Below are 21,809 nucleotides of genomic sequence, written 5' to 3' on the forward strand. Positions count from 1 at the left end.
TCCGGCCCGGCCCGTTCCTGCCCCTCGCACCAAGCCAGTGGTGCGTGTTCCTAGTCAGGTCTGGCCCGTGCCTGCTCCTCGCACCAGGCCAGTGGTGCGTTTGTCCAGTCCGGCACGGCCCGTGCCCGTTCCACCGGTGCCTGGTCCGGCACCGGTCAGCTGCTCCACTCCGGAGCCAGAGCAGTCCGCTCCACTGGTGCCTGATCCAGTTCCGGTCAGCTGTTCCACTCCGGAGCCAGAGCAGTCCGCTCCACCGGTGCCTGATCCAGCTCCGGTCAGCTGCTCCACTCCGGAGCCAGAGCAGTCCGCTCCACCGGTGCCTGATCCAGCTCCGGTCAGCTGCTCCACTCCGGAGCCAGAGTAGTCCGCTCCACCGGGGTCTTGTCCAGCTCCGGTCAGCGGCTCCACTCCGGAGCCAGAGTAGTCCGCTCCACCGGTGCCTGATCCAGCTCCGGTCAACGGCTCCACTCCGGAGCCAGAGCAGTCCGCTCCACCGGTGCCTAGTCCAGCTCCGGTCAGCGGCTCCAGTCCAGACCATGACGTCAGCCCCTCTCCAGGTTCGGGGTCTCCCACACCAGGGTCCAGACAGGGCCTGGCATATCGTGGGAGGAAGGAGAGGGGAAGCAGCGCCCCGAGGTCCAGACCAGACCAGGGGCGCAACAGGGAGGCGGAGAGTGAGAGGTCGTCACGCCCCGAGCCGGATCCGCCTCCGAGGCGGAATGCCCACCCGGCCCCTACCCTGTTATGTTTATGTTGTGCGGTCGGAGTCCGCACCTTTGGGGGGGTACTGTCACGCCCTGACTCAGGGGACTCTTATATGTTGAGTCAGGGTGTGTATATTCTTTGTTGTGTATGTTCTATGTTGTACGATCTAGTATGTATGGTTCTATGTTGGCCGGTGTGGTTCCCAATCAGAGGCAGCTGTCGTTCGTTGTCTCTGATTGGGGACCATACTTAGGCAGCCTATTGGCACTAGTGGGTTGTGGGATCTTGTTCCGTGTAAGGTATGTTGTGTGTGCTACCTTGGACTTCACGTTTCGTTTCGTTTATTGTTTTGTTGAGTGTTTATTAAGTTAAAATAAACATGTATGCATATCACGCTGCGCCTTGGTCCGTCCCGTCCTTCAACGAACGTGACACGTGCCCAGCACACACTCTGGATTATAATCCTTGGAAAGGGGTTAAAGCAGAGCAAACATAGTCACATAATCTAGTAGGATTTACCCACCAAACACGTGGTTCTCTCAATGGCTCTCAAACATCTAGGGTGTAGTCACTAGGAACCAAACAGAACCAAACAGGGAGAACACCTGAATTTGTCCAATATAAACTTTTTGTTGCAAAACTTTTTGCAACTCTTTGGTAGGGTTTGGACTAATGATTACACCACTGGGCAATGCCAGGTGGCTGAGGAGGAGTGGTGTATCATGGGATTTGCTATAGGCCTGCTTATCCCACTTCAGACACCATGATGCGTTAAAGTTACATGGATGAGAGAGTGAGACGTGAGCCAAGTGAACATATTTAATGAGAAAATATAATGGCAACAATACCTGAACTGGACCAATTTTTTATTTTATTTTTTATTTCACCTTTATTTAACCAGGTAAGCCAGTTGAGAACAGGTTCTCATTTACAACTGCGACCTGGCCAAGATAAAGCATGTAGTGCAATAAAAACAACACAGAGTTACATATGGGGTAAAAAACATAAAGTCAGAAATACAACAGATAATATATATACAGTGTGTGCAAATGTAGCAAGTTATGGAGGTAAGGCAATAAATAGGCTATAGTGCAGAATAATTACAATAGTATTAACACTGGAATGCTAGATGTGCAAGAGATTATGTGCAAATAGAGATACTGGGGTGCAAAAGAGCAAAATAAATAACAATATAGGGATGAGGTAGTTGGGTGGGCTAATTTCAGATGGGCTGTGTACAGGTGCAGTGATCGGTAAGGTGCTCTGACAACTGATGCTTAAAGTTATTGAGGGAGATAAGAGTCTCCAGCTTCAGAGATTTTTGCAATTCGTTCCAGTCATTGGCAGCAGAGAACTGGAAGGAATGGCGGCCAAAGGAGGTGTTGGCTTTGGGAATGACCAGTGAGATATACCTGCTGGAGCGCAGACTACGGGTGGGTGCTGCTATGGTGACCAATGAGCTAAGATAAGGCGGGGATTTGCCTAGCAATGATTTATAGATGGCCTGGAGCCAGTGGGTTTGACGACGAACATGTAGTGAGGACCAGCCAACAAGAGCGTACAGGTCACAGTGGTGGGTAGTGTATGGGGCTTTGGAGACAAAACGGATGGCACTGTGATAGACTACATCCAATTTGCTGAGTAGAGTGTTGGAGGCTATTTTGTAAATGACATCGCCGAAGTCAAGGATCGGTAGGATAGTCAGTTTTACGAGGGCATGTTTGGCAGCATGAGTGAAGGAGGCTTTGTTGCGAAATAGGAAGCCGATTCTAGATTTAACTTTGGATTGGAGATTCTTTATGTGAGTCTGGAAGTTGAGTTTACAGTCTAACCAGACAATACAATACAATACAGACTTGACACCTACGTTTGCTTATAGTTTTGTGTTTTAATGTTGAAGGAGAAAGTCTTTGCTATAGACCTACTCCCTGAGGTCTTCTGTGACCCTGTAGTGTAGCCTAACTCATATGGACTCTATTTGTGGCGGTTGCTCCCGCTTTTTGCCCCCGCTTCACACACAGTGACACAGCGGGGGTTGGTGTTCTCACGTTCTCACATTATTTCACATTTGAGCCTGTTTCTGCTACATGAGCACTGAGATGATATTGTCACAATTTCAAGGGCACACAAACACACATTGCACCGAACCCACTCAGGGGGCCTCTGGTGTGTAATTACAAAAAGATGGTTTCCCAAAAGCATCTTGAGGCTAAATTCACCGTTAGAACCATAAGATGCTTTTGGGAAACCGGGCCATGGTCGTTTGAAGTTAGATGACTTCTATTACAGTAACCACTACAGTCACCCAGCGGACCCCAATAAACTGAATGAAGAATGTTCAAAGTACATGTATCCGTTTTTTTGTGGCCTATTGGGCATTGATCATGCCTCTGTGCATAATCTGCGTATGGCATATTTTAAACATAGTAAAGATAATTATTTCCTGAAGTTTGGTTTTAGGAACATGTGTTGGGCTTCTATGTACAGTAAGTTTAAGTCTTTACCCTTCCTCTCCTCAAAGTGTAACCTCTTCAAGGCATAGCCAAACACATGTAAACTCTCAAGATCACACACTCACACAGAAATTAAAAGCTGCTGCAGCTGCTTTCGGTGCATTCTGGAATTTTCAGGCCTGCCCTGTTGGCCAGAGTTCTTACTTCCTAACTGGCTATGTGTGTTTGTTCAGGCTATGTATGTATGTATGTATGTGTGTGTGTGTGTGTGTGTGTGTGTGTGTGTGTGTGTGTGTGTGTGTGTGTGTGTGTGTGTGTGTGTGTGGGAGGGAGGGAGGGAGGGTTTCAGGGGGGCTTGTTTTTGGGGGCTGGAGAACGGTCGCAGCGCACTGAAGGAGTGTTTTCCCAGCGTGGGAAAGAAGAGGCTCGTCTCTCTCTCTGCCTCTCAGCCGGTACAGGACAGGACTGGGCCATACAAGGGCTGAAACTCCCAATGCCAAACTCCAAACTTCCAACTTTTTGTGGGTTACTTTACTGTAGTCTATGTAGTTTCAGTGTGTTTTACTGAAAGGAGCCAAGGAGTACTGTAGGAGTAGGAGTTCCTCTCTCTGTGCTGGGACTGGGAGGAGATGGTCAGTAGCTGAGGAGTTTTTCTCCCGGACCGGGCAGAGCAGGAGCAACAGCAGAGCCGGGTAGGGCAGATATGTATCTCTCCGGCAGTGAGGAGTCTGACGTGGTGAGTAGACACAACATCAGAGACACATACTGTAAACATACTTAGCCTACACATTCTGAGGCTATCTATCTGTATGCTTCACAGATTCAGCAGTAGTTATCTCGTTCTCTCTTGTTCTTTCTCACTCTCCACTCTGAACAATGGAGGAGAGTTCTGGAATCTTGAAAAATTTAGTTTTCACTCCAAAGGGCATAATCTTGGGCTTCCTATTTTGTCTCCTTAGAACTTTTCCTGGAAGTCAATTTGTTGCTCGAGAGTGTCGCGGCTCTGGCTCTTATGTAGCGTGCCTACGGGGGTAATTTTGGGAGTAGCGGATTATTTGGGAATCTTGTCTGAATTTGCGACTCAAGGTTACTAGCCTGAAGTGGAAAGCTGCAACAGTTGTTAACGGCTCATGTGAAGTTAGGAAAATAAACACCTGGAACATGGGACATGCCTGGTCCTCTGGTTACAGAGACTGTTTAGTTAGTGAACACATAGCATTTACAAGGCCCACTTTCTTTAGCCGTGGCTGTTCAGAACTCCTTGTCATTTTTTCCTCTGCCTTTGCTCATCTACCTCTGTCTGACTGTAAAGATCTCTGTATCATATTACTTCTGACTGTAGCCCATTTATTTGATGGAGACTATGAAAGCAACATCATTTGATTTAAAACATGAACTGACCATTTCAAGGTTTACTACATTGTTTTCTGTAGTGCATTTTTTTACACTCTAGTTCATTTAGCTACCTCTTTGTTTGAACCCCTTAAAGGGATACTTCGGGATTTTGTGATTTTGGATAATAATCGAATTACCCAGAGTCAGATACCATTTTTATGTCTCTGCATGCAGTTTGAAGGAAGTTGAAGGTAGCATATCATTAGCTTAGCACACTTGCTGAAAGTCAATGGGCATGTACTAGCCAGCTCCTGTCAAAAGCAGGAAATTAGACCTTCTAACTACTCCAAAGCTGAGTGACTAGCACTTTGTACTCTAAGTATTCTTTACATTTATATATTAAATTATAATATTTTTATAATAGTTGTTTTTAAAGCATTAATTTTTTGTTCTTTTTTTTAACCGAACTACGCATTTCAGTCAGCCGCTGTGACGTTGGGCACGTTGGGCGCAAGAATAGGTTGTGCGGGAGTGTAAACACAGTTGGCCAGCTGAGACAACAGGACAGCAGCAGTTTTGAACGAGTTCGCTAGATATTAAGTAAGCAAAGTGTGGGAAGAGCACAACAACAGACTGCCATTGCAAAATTAAAATCACAGTGCAGTTATCATAAAACTACCACTAACAGGTCCCAAACATCATCATAAAGGGAAACATTTAAATTAAACAAATACCTAACGCAACAATGCTGTAACGTTAGTAGGAGGAGATATGCATCTTTCAATTTATTTGTCACGGATATAAAGGTCTCTCCACACGTCATCCTCGTCAACAGTTGAAAAAAAGAGTGAGACAGCAGCAAAGTATTTTATGGCAATACTTGAAGATGTTAAATGAGAAGGTTGTGAAATGCTAACTTTGCGAGGTGTAATTGAGCTACAGTGGCAGTACAGATGCAATGCTGAAAGGGAGACACCGTGAGACCCAACCTGTTGCTGGCAACAGTTGCCCTAATGGCATATCTAGAACCAGACTACAGTGAGGGAAATAAGTATTTGATCCCCTGCTGATTTTGTACGTTTGCCCACTGACAAAGAAATGATCAGTCTATAATTTTAATGGTAGGTTTATTTGAACAGTGAGAGACAGAATAACACCAAAAAAATCCAGAAAAACGCATGTCAACAATGTTATAAATTGATTTGGATTTTAATGAGGGAAATCAGTGTTTGACCCCCTCTCAATCAGAAAGATTTCTGGCTCCCAGGTGTCTTTTATACAAGTAACGAGCTGAGATTAGGAGCACACTCTTAAAGGGAGTGCTCCTAATCTCAGTTTGTTACCTGTATAAAAGACACCTGTCCACAGAAGCAATCAATCAATCAGATTCCAAACTCTCCACCATGGCCAAGACCAAAGAGCTCTCCAAGGATGTCAGGGACAAGATTGTAGACCTACACAAGGCTGGAATGGGCTACAAGACCATCGCCAAGCAGCTTGGTGAGAAGGTGACAACAGTTGGTGCGATTATTCGCAAATGGAAGGAACACAAAAGAACTGTCAATCTCCCTCGGCCTGGGGCTCCATGTAAGATCTCACCTCGTGGAGTTGCAATGAGGTCTTGACCAGGTTTGCACACACTGCAGCAGGGATTTTGGCCCACTCCTCCATACAGACCTTCTCCAGATCCTTCAGGTTTCAGGGCTGTCGCTGGGCAATACGGACTTTCAGATCCCTCCAAAGATTTTCTATTGGGTTCAGGTCTGGAGACTGGCTAGGCCACTCCAGGACCTTGAGATGCTTCTTACGGAGCCACTCCTTAGTTGCCCTGGCTGTGTGTTTCGGGTCGTTGTCATGCTGGAAGACCCAGCCACGACCCATCTTCAATGCTCTTACTGAGGGAAGGAGGTTGTTGGCCAAGATCTCGCGATACATGGCCCCATCCATCCTCCCCTCAATACGGTGCTGTCGTCCTGTTCCCTTTGCAGAAAAGCATCCCCAAAGAATGATGTTTCCACCTCCATGCTTCATGGTTGGGATGGTGTTCTTGGGGTTGTACTCATCCTTCTTCTTCCTCCAAACACGGCGAGTGGAGTTTAGACCAAAAAGCTCTATTTTTGTCTCATCAGAACACATTACCTTCTCCCATTCCTCCTCTGGATCATCCAGATGGTCATTGGCAAACTTCAGACAGGCCTGGACATGCGCTGGCTTGAGCAGGGGGACCTTGCGTGCGCTGCAGGATTTTAATCCATGACGGCGTAGTGTGTTACTAATGGTTTTCTTTGAGACTGTGGTCCCAGCTCTCTTCAGGTCATTGACCAGGTCCTGCTGTGTAGTTCTGGGCTGATCCCTCACCTTCCTCATGATCATTGATGCCCCACGAGGTGAGATCTTGCATGGAGCCCCCAGACCGAGGGTGATTGACCGTCATCTTGAACTTCTTCCATTTTCTAATAATTGCGCCAACAGTTGTTGCCTTCTCACCAAGCTGCTTGCCTTTTGTCCTGTAGCCCATCCCAGCCTTGTGCAGGTCTACTATTTTATCCCTGATGTCCTTACACAGCTCTCTGGTCTTGGCCATTGTGGAGAGGTTGGAGTCTGTTTGATGGAGTGTGTGGACAGGTGTCTTTTATACAGGTAACGAGTTCAAACAGGTGCAGTTAATACAGGTAATGAGTGGAGAACAGGAGGGCTTCTTAAAGAAAAACTAACAGGTCTGTGAGAGCCGGAATTCTTACTGGTAGGTAGGTGATCAAATACTTATGTCATGCAATAAAATGCAAATTAATTACTTAAAAATCATACAATGTGATTTTCTGGATTTTTGTTTTAGATTCCGTCTCTCAGTTGAAGTGTACCTATGATAAAAATTACAGACCTCTACATGCTTTGTAAGTAGGAAAACCTGCAAAATTGGCAGTGTATCAAATACTTGTTCTCCCCACTTTACATGCCCGTCTGAAGTTTGCCAATGAACATCTGAATGTTTCAGAGGAGAACTGGGTGAAAGTGTTGTGGTCAGATGAGACCAAAATGGAGCTCTTTGTCATCAACTCAACTCGCCGTGTTTGGAGGAGGAGGAATGCTGCCTATGACCCCAAGAACACCATCCCCACCGTCAAACATGGAGGTGGAAACATTATGCTTTGGGGGTGTTTTTCTGCTAAGGGGACAGGACAACTTCACCGCATCAAAGGGGCCATGTACCGTCAAATCTTGGGTGAGAACCTCCTTCCCTCAGCCAGGGCATGGATGGGTATTCCAGCATGACAATGACCCAAAACACACGGCCAAGGCAACAAAGGAGTGGCTCAAGAAGAAGCACATTAAGGTCCTGGAGTGGCCTAGCCAGTCTCCAGACCTTAATCCCATAGAACATCTGTGGAGGGAGCTGAAGGTTCGAGTTGCCAAACGTCAGACTCGAAACCTTAATGACTTGGAGAAGATCTGCAAAGAGGAGTGGGACAAAATCCCTCCTGAGATGTGTGCAAACCTGGTGGCCAACTACAAGAAACATCTGACCTCTGTGATTGCCAACAAGGGTTTTGCCACCAATTACTAAGTCATGTTTTGCAGAGGGGTCAAATACTTATTTCCCTCATTAAAATGCAAATCAATTTATAACATTTTTGACATGCGTTTTTCTGGATTTTTTTTGTTGTTATTCTGTCTCTCACTGTTCAAATAAACCTACCATTAAAATTATAGACTGATCATTTCTTTGTCAGTGGGCAAACATACAAAATCAGCAGGGGATCAAATACTTTTTTCCCTCACTGTACAAGATGCCATGTCGAAAAACCTTGACGGCCCGGATGAAGAAATTGTACAATGATTGCTCTGCAAGTAGTCCTACAAAGCGTTAGCTCTCAAATACAATACGTGGCGCAACAGATTATTGGACTTCTATGAATGCGCCATTATACATCACTGCAACGACACATCACATTGATGAGAAGTGGGACATGAAGTCCTATGTACTACTGACAACTGAGAACATGGAACATGGAAGAGAGACACACAGCAGAAAAACTAAAACGGTATTAACTAACGTGAGTGCCGTCTGGTGGGGTTTCTACTAGATATCACAGCCACAAAGTCAAAGTTGGCTATGTCTTAAAAATGTATGGAAACATTTGCTTTTTGGTCTTAATTTAGGGTTAGGCATAAGGTTAGCAGTGTGGTTAATGTTAGGTTTAAAATCACATTTTAAGAAAATTAATTATAGAAATAGGCAGGGTCAATTACTTTGTGGATATGGTAATTAGTGACGACCGTCTGGTAGGTAGCCAGGTCTGCGGTAGACTGAACTGCATTGCCCCTTAGTGGTCATATGCAGGGCCATATCTGAATTGTGAATTCATGTCATTTTCTGTTCGTTTTTTGGGGGGGGAAATAAAAATGGCAGTTTAAACGTTAAGAACATTTGTACATTTGTCACATCCCTAATGTAAGCGTGTGTGTGCTGTGTGTGTGTGTGAACGTGAGCTTGTGTGCGCTGTGTGTGTGTGTGTGTGTGTTTGTGTGTGTTAGGAATGTCTGTACATGCATGTGTGTTATGTGTGTGTTAAATGGTGTTTGATGTGTGTGATTGAGTAGACAGTGCTGAAATCTGGCAGAGCCCTCTGTGTGTTAATGACAGTCAGAATGAGGTGACTGTCATGAGCTATCCTCCCTCTAATAACCCACACACAGGTACATCCCAAATGGCACCCTATTCCCTATTCGGTGCACTACTTTTTACCAGAGCCCTATGGGCTCACTATAAAGGTACTAGAGTGCCATTTTGGATGCAGCCATGATCTTCTTCACACCTAATTAACTCTGTCCATGTGAAAGGTTAGCCTTAAAGTGGAACTGACAGCGTTTAAGCTACTTTGCAGATATGAAACAAACAGACAATCATAATATCAGTCAAAAACTATTACATTCCCAGTTTAAGCTACAAAACCAACTTTATAAGAGGTTTTAAAAATAGGTTCTATTTGACTCAAAATTCCATGAAACTCGACCAAAACAATGGAAATGCCATGGATACGCGTGGGGGAATGATCCCGAATCTCCTCTTTGCCCCCCAGCAAAATATTGTTTATATGTGTATTTCACACTATGTTGAGGTCAAAATCGAAGTATAATGCTTGTATGGATGTCAACCCTAATACATGTTCATGTCATCAATCAACTGCATTACAGTTAAGAACGACTTTGACTACCACCACCGATTTCTGTATGCTAGCTATGCTAGCAGCTTATACGAATGTGAGTTATCATTTAGCAGTTACTTCTTCTAAACCTGAAAATAACTGGGAACTAGGAACTCTGAAATCTCTGACTTCCAAATTCAATCCGTTCAAGAATACTGGGAACTGGAAAAACTAGCTCCGACTGGGATACATTTTTTGAATGGTCATCCAACTTGGAATTCCAAGTCAGAAACTCGGGCATCTTTCTAGAGCTTTCCAACCTGAAGATCACTGACGTCATAAAACATTTTTTAGTTCCCTGTTGTCTTGAAAGCACCACTAGTAACCACATTGTGGGCCTGTTAAAATGCATCAATCATGACGGATTTTATGAATATCCACTTTGTTAGATCAGATTAGTTGAATATGCGCCAATCCGGCATTCTTCTTCTATCCCCCACGGTCTGCGTTCAATTGAACTATTTTTTCCGCATCTATTGTTGGCAGAAAAGATGGATGCAGTTCAATACCTGATTAATATAATTCCCCAATACAATTCTTGGTAGTCGAGCAAATATTACTATCAGGTTGTAAATCACAGCTGGCCTGGTACATTGTTTGCTGCCTCCAGCCATTCGGGATGGACTTTTTCAGATTCAATGACACAATAATTTGGTCAAAAACGGACAAATGTGACTAAGGCTGGGAATGTCAGTACAATCAAAATAGCCAGGGCAATGATCACAAGTCAGTCATAACGTGGCTAATAGATTAGCTTATATATTTATGTAGGTATTTATTTAGCAAGCTTAAAAGCACAGAACCTTACGTTAGCTAGCTAGCTAGCTGCTGGGAGGATGTCATGTCATTGGACGAGTGGGTGAGTGGCCGACTTTTTCACCCCATATCTTTTTACGGTGGCTACAGCTAGAGATGTAGGTCATGTGTCATTTGGTTAGCTAGCAAGAAATGTGAATCACTTTGCTTGCTAGCTATGCTGAACTTGAACGACTGTTATCCACAGTTAGCATATCTCTTAGTTGTCAGTCAAATGTATTTGCCATCGATCAAATGGGCAGGCAGGCAGGCAAGTTTCCATTCAGTTGTCAAAAAGGGGGTTGGGACAAGCATACATTGGCAGGCAAGCTGCAGAAGGGTGAGCAGGCTACTATTCCCCTTTGTTTATCAGTGCAATTTTGACGGCCAACTACAAGTTGAAAAGGTTTGAGAGGGTTTACCTACTGTTCCCTCGTTAGATTTTAGCTCATCTCGCTCTGGCTAATATTAGTTGTTGATGTGCATAGGCATCTGAGGCAGAGATAGCCTACCTCTTCATGGTGGTTTGATCAATAGGACTGTGAAGTTCCCAATTGTAAGAGGAGTCCTGTGGTATTTACATATTTGCAGAAATCCATTCAGGTGTATTTTGTGGGTTTTGCCTGTAAACACACAGTCCAGTTCAAAGTGAATGATGGCAGGCCCATGTGCCAAATGGCTTATTTGCATGTAGGCCTACTGTAGCTCTGATTGGCTATGGCGCGCCGGTCTGTGTAGAGTCCAGTCCTGGACAAGACTGACACGTTTTTATTCCGTTTTATTTACTGCAGTGTCTATTAATTGTCCAAACGCATGGCTGCTTTCCCACTCTATATTGCTATAGAATTTTCACAAATGCCTTACTATACGTCATTCCCAAACATTCTATGAAAATGACCATATCTAAGTGCTCTCTTGTCAGAAAATGTAAAGAAAAGTGTCATATTCTTCCTCGGGGTGTATATGGACAGATTTTAATATGATTTCATGTTTCTAAAACGCTGTCAGTTCCACTTTAAAGGGCATCACTGACACTGGATCATCATTAGAAATATATGGCATTTTTGTGCCACTTTGTTTTGTGTTTGTGTGTGTGTCTTAAAGGTCTTCACAGATCCACCTGTACCCGAATATCCGAGACCCGATCTGGGACCCGAGCGGGTCCGGATCCAGAATTCTAAATAATGTCACAGGCCTGGGTTGGATCTGAAATGATTGTCACGGGTCTCGGGTATGTGTAATTATAACTTATTTGTCCGGAAGGACCCATATAGATCCGAATGCGACTACTGCAGTAGAGAGAGAGAGAGAAATTGTATAATTTATGCTGCTGCTCTTTGCTTTTCACGAGAGTGGCGTGTGTAGCTTGTTGTTGTTGTTGACCAATCATAAGTCATCAATAAATCATCAAAGCGGCAATGGGCTACAGTTTGGAGCCTCCGTGTGGGGCAAAAGTTCGAAGATATCTAATCATTGGAAGATGGAATTAAAATTATGGAATTAAAAGTTAAAGGAGAAGGATAGGCTACAACGACCAAGAGCCAACAGGTAGGCTGCTACTTTATATTCTGAATGGAGTTGTGTTGTTTGTAACTGTGCAGGATGAGAAAGCACATGCAGCCTCAATTAGCCTAGCTAGCTAGCAGCTTCTCCCGGGTTTGATGCAGTCAAGATAGGTACTTCGTAATCATATTGAATGATAAATAACCTAGCTATGGCAGCTATTAGTCTACTATAGCGCGAATCGGCATGGTTGGTTGCGGTCTCTCCTCTCCACCTCCCTCCTCCCTGTTCTCATGTCACTCGCTCACACTCACAGTAGCCTACACACAGCACGGCCCCTGCTAGAGCATCACCTCTCTCTACCTCCTCTCCCATGCGCTTTGTCAGCTCCGGTTAATAAAGTAGCTTAAAGATGTACTTTTCTGTTGCTTCCCTCACTTGGATCGGACCAGGTCTGGATCCGACCAGGTCTATACAGAACGGGTGTAGTTGTCCTCAGTCCGTTCGGAACGGGTCTCTATATTGTAAAATGTATTTATGCATTTCGGGTCCAGATGGGAAAGCCCAGGTCCATTTTGGAACGTTTTGGACCCGTGAAGTCCTCTAGTGTGTCTGTCTGTCCGCCTGTCTGTGTGTGTGCCTGTGTGTGTGGGTATCTCTGTGTCTGTATCAGTCTGTCCTTATGAGTCTGTGACTGTGTGTCTGTGACACTGTGTGTCTGTGACAGATGCTGTTGTCTATCTTCCTGTTCCCTAGTTGACTCATTTGGGGTGTGAGCGAGAGCTGGAGACAGACAGCCCAGCAAACCGGGAACATTCCCAGGACCTTAGCTAACATTCCCATTAAGTTTTAGTTAGGGTTTTATCTAACGTTAGGATGATAACATCCCAGAAACATTCATGTGTTATTCAAAAATATGTTATTTGTGTTATTTGTTCTCCTAACATTCACCAAAATGTTGTGCACAACATCTGTAACAACCACCACAGAACATTCCCCAAAGGTTCTTATTAAGTTTCCAGGTAATGTAATAACAAAATGTGTTCTGGGAACATTCTTGCAAGATCAGGCAAATGTTTTATACAAACATTGTGTAATCATCAGCACACTTTTGGGGCAACCTAATTAATGTTCTGGGAACATTCACAGAACCAATTTTGTCTCCTCCCAATCATCTGTTTGCTGTTCCAGTCAAACTAGCCTGCAAATACCAATGGCACACATACTGACACATGTATAGAAATACTTTTTATTTGTATTTATTTTATTGACAGATACATTTTTAAATGTACATGGGGGGACAGATGAGAGGGATATTCACCTTATTTTCAACGGAAATATGGGCGGGGTCAGTTGAGGTATTTTTGTGGGGGACTTCCTGTTAAGCACTTCTGGCCAATAGTTCGCAGCTAGCTAGCTAGCTAACTAACTCAGTATCGCTTCTCACAACTTTCCAAACATGGATTCATGCAAAACGGGCATTTTATGTACGTTAAGGGGATGCCACAATAACTGGCAGAAATGGAAACTGTTCATGGAGCAGAGTGTTTTGACCACCAAACTTTTTTGAGGAGCGAGTGCAGTTGTGAGGTGGCTTTTGATTTGCACCCACCTCCTAAGGACGAGGAGTCTTTTCGGCTTTGGCTCAAAGCATTGAACTTGAAGAAACCACCAAACCAACCGTATGTGTGTTCCTATCACTTTGTGGACAAGAGGCCAACTGAAGAGCTATGATGCTATGATGCTCCAGTACAGACCAGAAGGCGACATCTCATCAGGACATCAACACATACAGGTAGCTGTTAGCTAGCTGCTACTCGCTAGCTGCTACTCGCTAGCTATCGTCACAGATGGGTGTCCTGAATCAGGCAGAAGTTAGCTAGCTTAGCTAATTATGCTCCTAGTTGGTAGCCACTCCTAAATCCTAACATACTGTAGCTAGCTAACTGTTGCCTAGCTTACTCACTTAGCTGGATAGCTTGAGGGCAGCCCATCTGATACAGTGTTGCTAGCTAACTAGCCTAGTTAGTCCCTACATTGTTAGCTATCCAATAACTTCTGTCTGACAATGTCTCCCCCATGCAATGATAATCCCTGTCATTGCTGGCATGCCACTGGTGATGCTCATGAAATGTCTAACAAGCTAAATTATTAGTTCAAGTGTTTTCTTTTTTTTTCCTAACCATGACCAGTAGGCTGTCTGTGTATTTTATTGTGTTAAACTTGTAGTCTCTCTTATGTTTGTTTGACAGATGAAGACAACTGTGGTGATGCAGAGTCTGATCTGAGTGTGCCAATGCCACCGCAGCATGAACATGCTGATACTCAATGGGAGGTTCCAGCACTGACTAATCACAGCTACGTGTCAAGAGAACCAGTCAACAAGCCCACCTGCCACAAACAAACCCAATGTGGTGGTGCAGAGCCATTGACCCACACCATCCTGAAGAATGCCACTAGCTCAGTGTTGTATACTGGCCTTCCTCTTATTGTTTTCTTTGACCATGTAGTGTTTCTGCAGAAATTCTATACGGCTAACTTCAAAATGGATACCACTGATCAAATACTGATAACCTTGATGAAGCTGAAGCTGAATCTACTCCAGGGTGATCTTGCTGAACGCTTTGCTGTGTCCCAGGGAGTAGTGAGCAGAGTCCTTTCCTACTGGATTGACACAATGGAGGAGCACATGAGGATCTACATTCCATGGGTGCCGAGGGAGACGATCCAGAACACAATGCTTCAGCGTTTCAAAGAGAAGTTCCCCAACACCACTTGCATCATCGACTGCTATGAAACCACTCTTCAGAAAGCACACAATCTCGATTCCAGAGGGGAGTCATACAGCCACTATTATTCCAGCAATACTCTCAAGTATTTGGTTGCCATTGCTGCATGTGGACTCGTTATGTTAATTTCTCCTGCATATAGAGGCAGATGCGGTGACAAGTTCATCATCCAAAACTCTGGCTTCCTGGAATACCTTAGGCCTGGTGATGAAGTTATGGCAGACAGGGGCTTCACCATCCGAGATCTGCTGTATGAGAGGAAGGTAAACCTTGCCATACCAGCCTTCACTCAGAAAGGAGGCCAGCTGTCTGACGAGGATGTCACAAGCACGAGAAGGATAGCTAATGTACATATACATGTTGAGAGAGTTATCAGACGACTCAAGGTGTTCAAAATCCTCTCCCAGACTGTTCCCATAAACCTGATGCACAAAATTGACAAAGTCCTTAGAATCTGTGCAGCACTTGTTAACATGCAGGGTGAGATCATCCATGAGGATGCAGAGTGAGCAGTGAGAATATTCATACATATGAAATGTAACTTTATACACTATGTGTATATACAGTTGAAGTCAGAAGTTTACATATACTTAGGTTGGAGTCATTAAAACTCGTTTTTCAACCACTCCACAAATTTCTTGTTAACAAACTCTAGTTTTGGCAAGTCGGTTAGAACATCTACGTTGTGCATGACACAAGTAATTTTTCAACAATTGTTTACAGACAGATTATTTCACTTATAATTCACTGTATCACAATTTCAGTGGGTCAGAAGTTTACATACACTAAGTTGACTGTGCCTTTAAACAGCTTGGAAAATTCCAGAAAATGATGTCATGGCTTTAGAAGCTTCTGATAGGCTAATTGACATCATTTGAGTCAATTGGAGGTGCACCTGTGGATGTATTTCAAGGCCTACCTTCAAACTCAGTGCCTCTTTGCTTGACATCATGGGAAAATCAAAAGAAATCAGCCAAGACCTCAGAAAAAGAATTGTAGACCTCCACAAGTCTGGTTCATCCTTAGGAGCAATTTCCAAACGCCTGAAGGTACCACGTTCATCTGTACAAACAATAGTAAGCAAGTATAAACACCATGGGACCATGCAGCCGTCATACCGCTCAGGAAGGAGACGCGTTCTGTCTCCTAGAGATTTACGTACTTTGGTGCGGAAAGTGCAAATCAATCCCAGAACAACAGCAAAGGACCTTGTGAAGATGCTGGAGGAAACAGGTACAAAATTATCTATAACCACAGTAAAACGAGTCCTATATCAACAAAACCTGCCGCTCAGCAAGGAAGAAACCACTGCTCCAAAACCGTCATAAAAAAGCCAGACTACGGTTTGCAACTGCACATGGGGACAAAGATCGTACTTTTTGGAGAAATGTCCTCTGGTCTGATGAAACAAAAATAGAACTGTTTGGCCATAATGACCATCGTTATGTTTGGAGGGGGTTGCTTGCAAGCCGAAGAACACCATCCCAACCGTGAAGCATGGGGGTGGCAGCATCATGCTGTGGGGGTGCTTTGCTGCAGGAGGGACTGGTGCACTTCACAAAATAGATGGCATCATGAGGAAGGAAAATTATGTGGATATATTGAAGCAATATCTCAAGGCATCAGTCAGGAAGTTAAAGGTTGGTCGCAAATGGGTCTTCCAAATGGACAATGACCCCAAGCATACTTCCAAAGTTGTGGCAAAATGGCTTAAGGACAACAAAGTCAAGGTATTGGAGTGGCCATCACAAAGCCCTGACCTAAATCCTATAGAAAATGTGTGGGCAGAACTGAAAAAGCGTGTGCGAACAAGGAGGCCTACAAACCTGACTCAGTTACACCAGCTCTGTCAGGAGGAATGGGCCAAAATTCACCAACTTATTGTGGGAGCTTGTGGAAGGCTACCTGAAACGTTTGACCTAAGTTTAAAAATGTAAAGGCAATGTTACCAAATACTGATTGAGTGTATATAAACTTCTGACCCACTGGGAATATGATGAAAGAAATAAAAGCTGAAATAAATTATTCTCTCTACTATTATTTTGACATTTCACATTCTTAAAATAAAGTGGTGATCCTAACTGATCTAAGACAGGGAGTTCTTACTATAATTAAATGTCAGGAATTGTGAAAAACTGAGTTTAAATGTATTTGGCTAATGTATATGTAAACTTCCGACTTCAACTGTACATGTGGGTAGAGTTAAAGTGACTATGCATAAATAGTAAACAGAGTAGCAGCAGCGTAAAAGAGGGGGGTGGGGTGGGGTGGGGTGGGGTGGGGGGCAGTGCAAATAGTCCAGGTAGCCATGATTAGCTGTTCAGGAGTCTTATGGTTTGGGGGTAGAAGCTGTTGAGAAGCCTTTTGGACCTAGACTTGGCGCTCCGGTACCGCTTGCCGTGCAGTGGTCCTCTGTATCTCAGCTGGTAGAGCACGGCGCTTGTAACGCCAAGGTAGTGGGTTCGATCCCCGGGACCACCCATACACAAAAATGTATGCACGCATGACTGTAAGTCGCTTTGGATAAAAGCGTCTGCGAAATGGCATATTATTATTATTATTATTATTATTATTATTATTATTATTATTATTAGAACAGTCTATGACTAGGGTGGCTTGAGTTTTGACAATTTTTAGGGCCTTCCTCTGACACCACCGGGTATAGAGGTCCTGTATGTCAGGAAGCTTGGCCCCAGTGATGTACTGGGCCGTACGCACTACCCTCTGTAGTGCCTTGCGGTCGGAGGCCGAGCAGTTGCCATACCAGGTAGTGATGCAACCAGTCAGGATGCTCTCCATGGTGCAGCTGTAGTACCTTTTGAGGATCTGAGGACCCATGCCAAATCTTTTCAGTTTCCTGAGGGGGAATAGGTTTTGTCGTGCCCTCTTCACGACTGTCTTGGTGTGTTTGGACCATGATAGTTTGTTGGTGATGTGGACACCAAGGAACTTGAAGCTCTCAACCTGTTCCACTACAGCCCCGTCGATGAGAATGTTCAGTCCTCTTTTTTTCCCTGTAGTCCACAATCATCTCCTTTGTCTTGATCACGTTGAGGGAGAAGTTGTTATCCTGGCACCACACGGCCAGGTCTCTGACCTCCTCCCTATAGGCTGTCTCATCGTTGTCGGTGATCAGGAAGTTAAAGCTTGGTCGCAAATGGGTCTTCCAAATGTTCAATGACCCCAAGCATACTTCCAAAGTTGTGGCAAAATGGCTTAAGGACAACAAAGTCAAGGTATTGGAGTGGCCATCACAAAGCCTAAGACCTCAATCCTATATAAATTTTGTGGGATTAAATGTCAGGAATTGTGAAAAACTTGAGTTTAAATGTATTTGGCTAAGGTGTATGTAAACTTCCGACTTCAACTGTATAGTTTCCTGTTTAATCAGAATCATTTTAATGTTCCTACATTAGAAATGTACTGTACTTTGCCTGTTCCTGATAATTACAGACATCAAGTAGGTGCTGTTATCATCCCTTCTTCAATCTATGTAAAATACATTTTCTTCAACACCAAAATGTCTCTAACAGACCAAGAGGGAAGACAACTGTTTATGAAGTGCCACACTGTTTTCTTAATTTGTGCCATTGAAAACCAAACCCAGAATCAAACTGAAAACACATTTGAAACCCTTAGACATGCCTCCTCGTCCTTCATTTCAAAATGTTAAGTATGAAAGAAAATGTCAACAAAGTTGAATTTCATGGTGTTTTTATTAACATCATCATTTGCCAAGTGCAAGATGAATTACGGTATGCTTAGATAAGTTAATGAAGTGCCATATGAAAAGAAAGCGCTATTCAAGGTACAATTAAAAATATTTGTAAATCATAAGGTGTTATCCGTAGGCATTAGATAAACATGTATGAAGAGAGCTGTACAATTTGGCAAATATAATCAGGTAAATGTGCATATGAAGAGAACTGTGCAAGGCAAAAAAAACACCAATAAAGAGTTATGCTGAGAAAATAAGGTAGAGCTGACAGAGAGCTTTACAAGGCACAAAATATAGGAACTATTTAAAAACACAGAAGTGTTAGGCCCCTAGATACCACATAGATTAACATATTTGGAGCACAGAGTTAGTCTGTTTGCCAGAGAACAGTTCAGTCAGAGACTCACACTTCTTACTCAGAATAGGACATTTGATTTCTAGAAGTTCTTGAGAGTTTAACATTCCATCTGGGCTTGAAGAAAGCCATGGCTCCTTGACACTCACTACTGTGCCTCTACTCTCCAGACTAAACCCGCAGCTCTTCATCCATGTGTAGGCCACCTGCTCGTTCTCCTTGCCATATGTGGTTGCGGAGTTCCCATGGAACCTGTGGAAGAGATGCTCCCGCACAAAGTTGTCGGGATTTGTTGAGGTGCGCAGCAGTGATCCGAAGTTTACGCGCATCATACCACGCATGCGAGGCACTCTGTGCTTTAGTGACCTCCTCCAAGCTGGCACATTTACACTCCTCCAGCTTAACATAAATGTCATAAAATGACAAGCATTTCTGACACTGCATGTTGATACCGTGTTCACCACGAGGCTGCTGTAGCTGTGTGGCTGCTGCTGGAACCTGATAACTGTTTGGTTTAGCTTTGATGCACTTGTGCAGAAGGCTCCCCACTGGAACATTGGCCCCTTCCAAACTCTTCTTAAGTGCATTGTGGGAGTGGTACGCAGGAGTTGGAGGTAGAGATGGAGTTGCGGCTGGGGTGCTGTCAGAGAACTCGTCACTTGGTTGCTGACGTTTGAAACAGATCTCGCTCAACCTTTTTGGAGATAAATTCCGCTGCGTCTCCAAGTTCCACTGGCATTGCTCATCTGTACAGGACACCCCTGTCAATCCGCCATACACAGCATTCTGTACTTTCAACAAAACACTACTGTTAGAATGGTCAATTACAGTACAGAACACTCATTTACATGGTGTACACAGCTGACTAGTTTACACAGTTTCCTTTAAACTAGTAGGTTTAGATTATGTTGGTAATTTCCTTTGTAAAAGGAAAACTCACCTTGATTCTGTACCTACCTCATTGCCATTCGAGATTAGACTGATATACTTACACAATGAGCCATTGAAACCAAAACCGTGTGTGCATGTTGTAATAGTTAACATTATCAGTTCTGGTCAGTGATATGGTATCATCACAATTAGCTAGCTAGCTAAGTAACTAGCTAATGTCAAACGTATCAGTCATAGAAAGGGTTATGATAAACAAAATGCCAGCGAGCTAGCTACCTTCCATAGCAATACTTCCCCTGCCCTGCAACACAAGAACACCCTGCAGTCTCCACCGTGCCGACAGATGATACAAGAATCCAGGCAGAATGATGGTGTGTTTTGCTCTGACTGGGCTGGACATCTGCTTGGAGGATCACCAGGTTGTCATCCTCAAGACAGTGAATAAGCACCCGCCCAACTTTCCCGCTGTGGAGGTATTGATATGCCTCTGTGCTTTTGTAGCTCCTCATCTCTGACCCATCCACACCGAGATACTAAATAATTGAAGATGTCTTCGTAGGTGATATCTGGCCATTTTTTCATATTGTCCTCCCACTCTTGAATAATCTGCGGATGTGGCACAGACTTGTCATTCGACTTTGAAAGGTTTTTCTTGGTATGATCCCACGACATTTTGAGCTAGCTAGCTAACATTCGGAAAACGGCAAGAACGCCACAATGGAAGTCCTCCACAAAACAGAACGTTCGGACATTGTTTTGTTTCCGGGTTCTTAAATAAGGTGACTAGAATAGAAAGTGAGTGGCAGTACAGGGGATCAAACCGTTGCGTCCATGGGTAATATGAGGTCTGGGGATGCTAGCACTACCTCTAGACCAGCCCCCAGCACATCAATACTCTGTTTAGAAAGCTGGATTTGAAGTGTCTGTATGATTTTATCATTGACAGGTCATTGTAGTTCTTACTGTACAGGAGATGGATGTGCTCAAGAGTTCTGTATCAACATATTGATCTGAGTTACAACAATGAGAGACAGCCACAGAGCCAGTCGGAAACTCCAACCACTATTACACACTGGGGTGGTGTGTGCGTGTGTCTCTGTGCGTGTGTACGTCCGTGTGTGCGTCAGTCGGTGTGTGTGCGCACGTCCATCCTTGTGTGTGTGTGTGTGAGTGTGTATGTGTGTGTGAGTAATATGTCTGACTCAGCCGGTTGAGGACACATCTCTGTGTAAACGAAATGTGAAGTGACTGGTTCCTATTTCCTCACGCCTTAGGTGACAGAGAGCAGACTATAGTAGTTCTGAAATGGACACGTATTACATTACAGGGTTGTTACTACACAGTACACACAACACAACTGGCTGCGGGGGAGCATAATGACCCCAGACAGCGGTACAGAGTGTAATTCAGACTGCTAGGACAGACACTCACGGTACTGGCAGTCGTTTTAATGGGTCTGGTGTTCTGTTATTGTCTGTTGCTGCAGTTAAGATGGACAGGGATGGACTGGGACCAGAAAACAGCTCATATTTTTTCTCTCGACGCCCAAATTAATATCCAAATAATGATCATTCTGCACAAAACCCCAAATGTAGACCGGCCCACTGGGCTAAATATGGACCAGCCATCTGGCATTTGCCCGAACTACCCTATGGCCAATTCGTTTCTGACGATGGAGCTAAAAGTCTCATCAGACAGTCCTCTCATAACCAGCCCAGTGCTCATCAGTCATCCACAAACACCACCTGCCTCCTACACCCAGCTCCTGACACAATATTAATGATGCAATCACAATGAATGAGTGCAGCATTGCCCTCTTCCTAACCATATTCCATTCATCAAACCACCTTCCTTCATCGGCTCCCTGCCTATTAAGGTGGGTTGATTATTCTCTCAATGTTGCCTCTTGTGCTGTGTTACTGCATGGTCCCCTTCTCTCTCCTTTCAAAGTAGTGTGCTCCTAAGCCCCCCTCTCCCTGGCTTTTAACCATCCCTTTAACCAACACTTTTGACCAGGGGATGGCACCCTAGTCCCTATGTAGTGCACTGCTTTTGACC

The 21,809-nt window shown here is 44.2% G+C and overlaps 1 protein-coding gene across 7 annotated transcripts in view; it reads left to right on the plus strand.

Moving 5' to 3' along the window:
* LOC121569874 (voltage-dependent L-type calcium channel subunit beta-2) overlaps nucleotides 1-21,809 on the plus strand; it is a 145,236-nt gene that overhangs the window by 66,559 nt on the left and 56,868 nt on the right. The window contains exon 1 of one of the 7 annotated variants that reach the window (XM_041881151.2): nucleotides 3,608-3,894. The exons of the other annotated variants lie outside the window; for them this stretch is intronic. Within the exon in view, the coding sequence (XP_041737085.1) occupies nucleotides 3,862-3,894 (33 nt within the window). The 5' untranslated portion in view covers nucleotides 3,608-3,861. Of the gene's footprint in view, nucleotides 1-3,607; nucleotides 3,895-21,809 lie in introns of those variants that run through there. 7 annotated transcript variants of the gene reach the window in all.

This window comes from Coregonus clupeaformis, chromosome 7 (assembly GCF_020615455.1).
Source record: "Coregonus clupeaformis isolate EN_2021a chromosome 7, ASM2061545v1, whole genome shotgun sequence".
Classification (NCBI taxonomy): Eukaryota; Metazoa; Chordata; class Actinopteri; order Salmoniformes; family Salmonidae; genus Coregonus; species Coregonus clupeaformis.